At 43.3% G+C, this 6,055-nt stretch overlaps 1 protein-coding gene across 1 annotated transcript; it reads left to right on the forward strand.

Moving 5' to 3' along the window:
- Positions 1-1,810: 1,810 nt before the first annotated feature.
- On the forward strand, positions 1,811-5,109 carry LOC136432117 (brain-specific homeobox protein homolog). Its single transcript, XM_066423129.1, has 3 exons — positions 1,811-2,362; positions 2,741-2,928; positions 4,616-5,109. Exons 1-3 carry the CDS (start codon positions 2,119-2,121, stop codon positions 4,796-4,798), a joined length of 615 nt encoding a protein of 204 aa, XP_066279226.1. The 5' UTR covers positions 1,811-2,118; the 3' UTR covers positions 4,799-5,109.
- Positions 5,110-6,055: the final 946 nt, after the last annotated feature.

Raw genomic sequence — 6,055 nt, forward strand, 5'->3', positions numbered from 1 at the left:
GGCGGAGCCGGGTGTACCTGTGAAAGAAAGAGACAGCGTCCTGAGGGTAAATTCTACTCTTAATGAACAGCATGAGAGAGCGGTTACCGTCGACGGGTTGGACTTCAAAGAAAACTGTTCCAGTGCAGTCCCGAGTCAACTAATAACTTGGCTAATTTCTCAGTTTCTTTGCTGTCACCGGTCAGACATATGTTACACAAGCGTTGGATTTGCGGTTCAGAGCAGTCATATCATTACATGTAACAACTTCACCAATGTTGCTGTACACGAATCGGCAAGGTATTCAATTGAATTTGTGAATATTCGACTTGTCTCATGTGAAGATGGAATGACATATCCTCTGTACAAAGATATGTGTGTCTTCGGGAAATCATCCAACTTCTGAAATCATTACAACATTGCTCGGTGCTCATTTTTCAAACCGTACATCTGAATCAAATGCTCAAATTCCGGCTTTCTCCAACCGCATTTGGTTTTAAACTTGGCAGTAGCACTAGCGATGCCTTTGAACACTTGGGTGGGCTATTTGAAATAGGTAACTGCTTAAGTTGTGTCTGTCGTCTACTACAGAGGCCAGTATTCGGCCGGCCGTGACGAGTGGAGTAAAGAAGAGCCTCTTCGCGTCTATAAAACGGCTCCTCCAAGGATGTAAAACTGATCTAAGGTGTTGGATTGATCTCTTTCATACTGATCATCCCCGGTCCTTCTTCTGCGTGTGTAGTTAGATTATTTCAACTCTTTATGTCAGCTTCTAACATCGCCCTCTTTCCTCACTTTAAATTGATAATTAGAAAAGTGCAGATAATAGAACCCCCTACAGTAGTGTCGTACAACCAATAATGTCGGGGAGCCCGGTGGTCACTGAATGAAGAAATAATTGGAAACATCAATGTTTTCAAATTGCATTGCGAGACCTCTGTTCTCTGTGGATTTGGCAGCTCTCTGATTCGGCTTAACGTTTAATTGTCTCGAGGGATCGGACTACACGTCGAGTAGTGTGCGCAGGATTCAGTGTCTCATTTCCAGTGTGTTATGTAGCGATTATAGGCAATTTGGACACTTGCGACAGAAATTTACAAAGCTATAGCGTGTCTATGTGATCTCTGCAGCTGGTTAGACCGTAACTACTAGTATGTTGAATGTAGAATAGAAACATCACTGCGCTATTGTCCAACAGATTACGATTCTGTCACATTGGAAAGTGGAAATGTAGGTACATGTAGGTACATTTCGGACCTGGAACCCAAACAGCTACTGTGTTATTTGTGCGATTTCAATATTTACGAAAAGCACCTACATTAATGGAAAGACCTCTTATCATAAATGCATGTAAATATTGATAAAGCACGAGTGAACTCTCCATCAAATACAGCTAACGTCACCACCTCACGAGCACGATAACAAATAAACATAGCTCGCTGGTACCCAGATAAGATTATATCGTACTTTTAATGACAAGTTCCTTGTTTTATGTAGAGATTTACAAGTTGTTCTGGCGCTCATGATCGCCGGTTGATGAAATATGAGATGCTGGTAGTTTAGCGGACAGGTCTCCAAAGTTCCCGGGCGCCCCCCGCCTCTCCTCCGGGATCACGACCGCCGACCTTTCGCCACGTGTCCCTCATAACCGGGGGCAATACTTGGGGCTCTTTGCGGGCGGCATCCTGATGACAAGCCACAGAATGATAATCTCATAAGAGATTTAAAACTAGGGGCTAATTTGCCTGCATTCATCCTATCACAAAACGGATCGGCGATTTGTTAACGTGGGAGTCATTGCGCATGACACAAGCTGGCAGTAGACGTTTTCTCCAGTCGGAGTTCTGTCACCTGTGCTTCAGAGTGTTCTGCGCAGAACAGACTCGCACAGCTGTACAACACCGACCGCTGTATCTGAACAATTTCGGTCCATGTCGGACAGCTTCTTGTTCTGATTTACAGTTACTTTTAGAGGGGTGACTTATTAGCGCGGGACAGTGTATAAAGTACCCAGAACATCAACCCTAACCTGCACAGGTTAAATTGAGTAGCGGAAGGATTCTTACTTATCGGACAAGTTTTCGATTTTACAAACCAGCAGGTGTCGGACGAGAAGAGACTCTTGCCCGGGAGATAACCATGTTCTCCCAGTCGCAGAGCGGCAACACGACAGCCTTCCTGATCGAGAACATTCTGTTCGACAAGCACAAGGACTGTCCCCGGCACGGCGAGTTGGTGGTGCCGCAGCCCACACGGAACTCTCTGGTGGAGGTGGGCTTCCCCGGCGTGCTGGCCCCGGCACCCTCCGCCTTCCTGCCGCACGGCTTCCACCCCTACCTCCACAAGCCGGGTCTGCACTCCCACTATCTTCTACACAGCCATGGTGAGTCTAAAGATGTCAGGATCAAAATGTCCCGATAAGGTTTACATTTCCGCATGTAGTCCACATCACTTTCTGTACCTCCTAAAATACGTATGTATATATCGGACTAAGTGAGAGGAAAAGTGCCTGTTTCCTGTTACTTATTTAGCGGGGGCAAGTAAATAAAATAAGACTGTTTGAAATAAGGCTGTATCGCTTACCTTCATTTCCGAACTACGGGAACAGGTGCGGCTCAAATGGCCAGACCTGTACGGCACAGGGCACACCTGCTATCCCGAGGGCCAGGGTTTCTTAACTTCTGACAGAGGGATGAATTGAGGAGTAGATTGTTTCGATATTACCTTTTGAAAGTAACTGAATCTTCCCTTCTTGTTGCAGGGATCCCCATGTCCCCGCTGTACCATAACGGCGGGTTCCCCGGAAAGCCGATCCGCCGGCGGAAGGCGCGGACGGTGTTCTCGGACTCTCAGCTGAACGGCCTGGAGAAGCGGTTCGAGAGTCAGAAGTACCTGTCCACACCGGAGAGAATGGACCTCGCCGCCGCGCTCAATCTCACAGAAACACAGGTACGGAGATTTTCGTTATTGACGTATTATGTTCGATGTTCAGTTGTTGTAAATAGTTGTTCGTGTTGTCTTTGTCGTTGATGGTGGTAGAATATGTGTAGTTTTTCTGATATCACTATTGAGAACAGCTACAAAAATGTCCATGAAATAATTGAACACGCACTTATTGTTATAGTCATTGAAAGAGAGCTATAAGATGAACATAGTCTTTATGAACTAATACTTTTTCTAGAAGCATTTGTCCTTTTAGAAACAATTTTTTCCTGCCACATCTTAACGAATGCCATAAGTCGATTTGGCATTCAACATCGTCAGTGCACAAAGGAGGGAATCATCAGGAAAATAAATACTCCTAAAACCTTAGACTCTAGAGTCTTGGGGCACAAAAATAAAGGAGCACAAAACAATTATCACGCAAGTGTTTGACTTAGTAAAAAAAGTCCTCTCGGGAGTAAGAGATTGGAAGGACAGAAGGAAGGAATAGTCAGCGCTGTAGCTCACACGTTACGGTCAAGGCAGAGAGTCCAGCCGTGCACGGGCATGATATTTCACACGTTTGGAACGATCCTTTACAACAGAAGAGTATGTAAGGAAGTGTACCGAGATTAGATACAAATATATTATTCTAGGTTGCGATTATTTAATTTGAGAGGCAATCATAGTAACGTATCGAGAAATTCATCAAACAGGTTCTGGAATTGTTCATTGCGCACGTTTATTTAGGAAACGTATCATTTATAACTATTTTTAGGACTATCGTATGGTTGATGGTTTCGATGATAAGTTTTTTAATGCCATTTTGATGCACGGATATCTTTTCCGTTAAAAGACACTGTTGCAGCACGTTTTGAGACACGAAACCTTGCGGGCTAATTGCATAGAACCGTGATTGGAAAATCATGGTAAATACACACAAGGTCATGACATTGAAGCATAGATATAAGTCTAAAAAGATGTAGAATAGTTATCATAGTAATTTGTGGAAGATTAGCATATCAGGCATGGCGTGTTTGCACCAAGGCAACAATGAATGATAACTGTGATTTTGTGGTTGACTCTTAAAACCATAAGGCCTGATTCTGGTGGAATAATGAAGGCGTCATTCCCACACATTGTGGAAAATTGTAGCCTCTACCAGGCTCCGCGGGATGGCTGGAAAAATAGTAGAAATTGGCCGTAATAGAGTGAATAGTGTGCCAAGGGAGTTAGCTACGGAGAGAGCTAACTCCCTTGGCACACTATTCACTCTATTACGGCCAATTTCTACTATTTTTCCAGCCATCCCGCGGAGCCTGGTAGAGGCTAGAAAATTGCAGTGAAAAGGCAATGCAAATAATCATAAAAGTCCTATCGTCTCTTTTCGTGCTTAGCTGCCGTTTGAATTCTCGGGGCAATGGCCAGAATCGGACACACGCCACTTATCCGTCTTAATCATTTAATAGCTACTAGTACTGTAGTTCAGTCCTACATTAAAAACAGTCATGTGATGGTGAATCCTTTCCCCGTGTTGACTATATTCAAGCCAAAGATAATAAAAACGACAACAACTGACCTGGAAAGGCAAATGCTTGGGAAACATTTCCAGAGATTATGACTGGTTTCTCTTCGCGCTTGCCGGGTCCAGAAAGGATTATTAGACGGGCCCCGCATTCTTGTGACGTTGCTTAACTTGTTTGTTTTACATTAGGTGAAGACGTGGTTCCAAAACAGACGTATGAAGCACAAGAAGCTCCAGAGGAAGAGAGAAAGCGACAGACCGCCGTCGGCCTCGTCGGCAGACGATGTGGCCAGACCCGAGCACCGAGCGACGATCCACGACAATCTGGACATCTGCGCGAGTCCTGAAGTCGCCTCAGACACGGAGGACTGACATTGTGCCATTCTGAAGGTCGAATATTGTTTAAGATTGATTTATCAGCCAGAGAAATCATTCCTCTTATCTACCTAAGATTTATCAAATGTTTGTGTCGTTAATAAATCTAAGAATGTTTGAACCTCAAAGACTCTCGAGCCATCGGAGATCAACTTGAATTGTACAGTAAATGTTTGTTTTTATGTGCACAATGTCAATGTATTTGATGACAGCGATGGAAGCGAAGTGTAGTCCTTAGTCACCCTTTGTATTTCTATCCGCATTGTGTCGTTCTTATCCCATTATTAAAGCGTTTGGTTCATCATGTACCTCTCTCGTTTCATTTAAGCTAGGAATAGGATGGGTCCATATATCCGGTCTCAATCATAAGAATCACATAAATTGGTAAAGACCCCGCGTCCGAGACTCTCATACTAACTGTGGAAATGCTGTAAGTGGATTTTGCTTATTGTGTTTAAGTTGGTCGTTTCAGAAGGTTTCAACAGCAAGCAATTTACGTTTCTTGACTGATTGTCTAAGCAATCTTAACCATAGAGCATACATTGTCTGTGCGTCAAATAAACGACCGTGCTACAAACAAAACCAACAAATATCTGCAAATATTTCTCTCGATCGAAACCGCACCGCGGCATCACATTTTCTAGATATCAGACATTTCTTGTGTTACGGATCTCGCAACTTCAGTTGGCAGACAATAAGCACTTACACGTGAAAAATATTTACTCCTTGATCCCTGTCACCGGGACGCACTCATGGAAAATAAATCACTTTTAATGATTTTCTAATATCAGACACAGACAAAGCAATGCAAATGAAATGTTCCTGTGTCAACCCGAAGAAAACAGTTTGGATACTGTACTGGAAAAGATTCTAAAACTAACCATGTACAAATCAACACATCGGATTAATTCCTGAACTTAGCATTATCATTATTCTCACTTCAGTCTGCTATACTCTTAAGATGATATGCTCATTTCTTTTAAGACACGCAGTTGTGGTCAAGACATTAGCTAACTATTTTGCTCATTGGTTACTAGTTGTTTGATGTGATGGGGCCGGAGAGAGACCATTCACACTGATATTCCCTGACTGCAGAATTATCATTTCCTGTGCAGAACAACCCTGGCCCTTTCTTACAAATATAGCAGTCATGTCATCATGCTATCACATACGAATGCAACAGGTAACTTAATCCCATGAACATGTTTGATGGAGTAATTCATTAAAAGAAAACCACCCATTAAAGACAAAAGT

Source organism: Branchiostoma lanceolatum, chromosome 4, assembly GCF_035083965.1.
Source record: "Branchiostoma lanceolatum isolate klBraLanc5 chromosome 4, klBraLanc5.hap2, whole genome shotgun sequence".
In the NCBI taxonomy this organism is placed as follows: domain Eukaryota; kingdom Metazoa; phylum Chordata; class Leptocardii; order Amphioxiformes; family Branchiostomatidae; genus Branchiostoma; species Branchiostoma lanceolatum.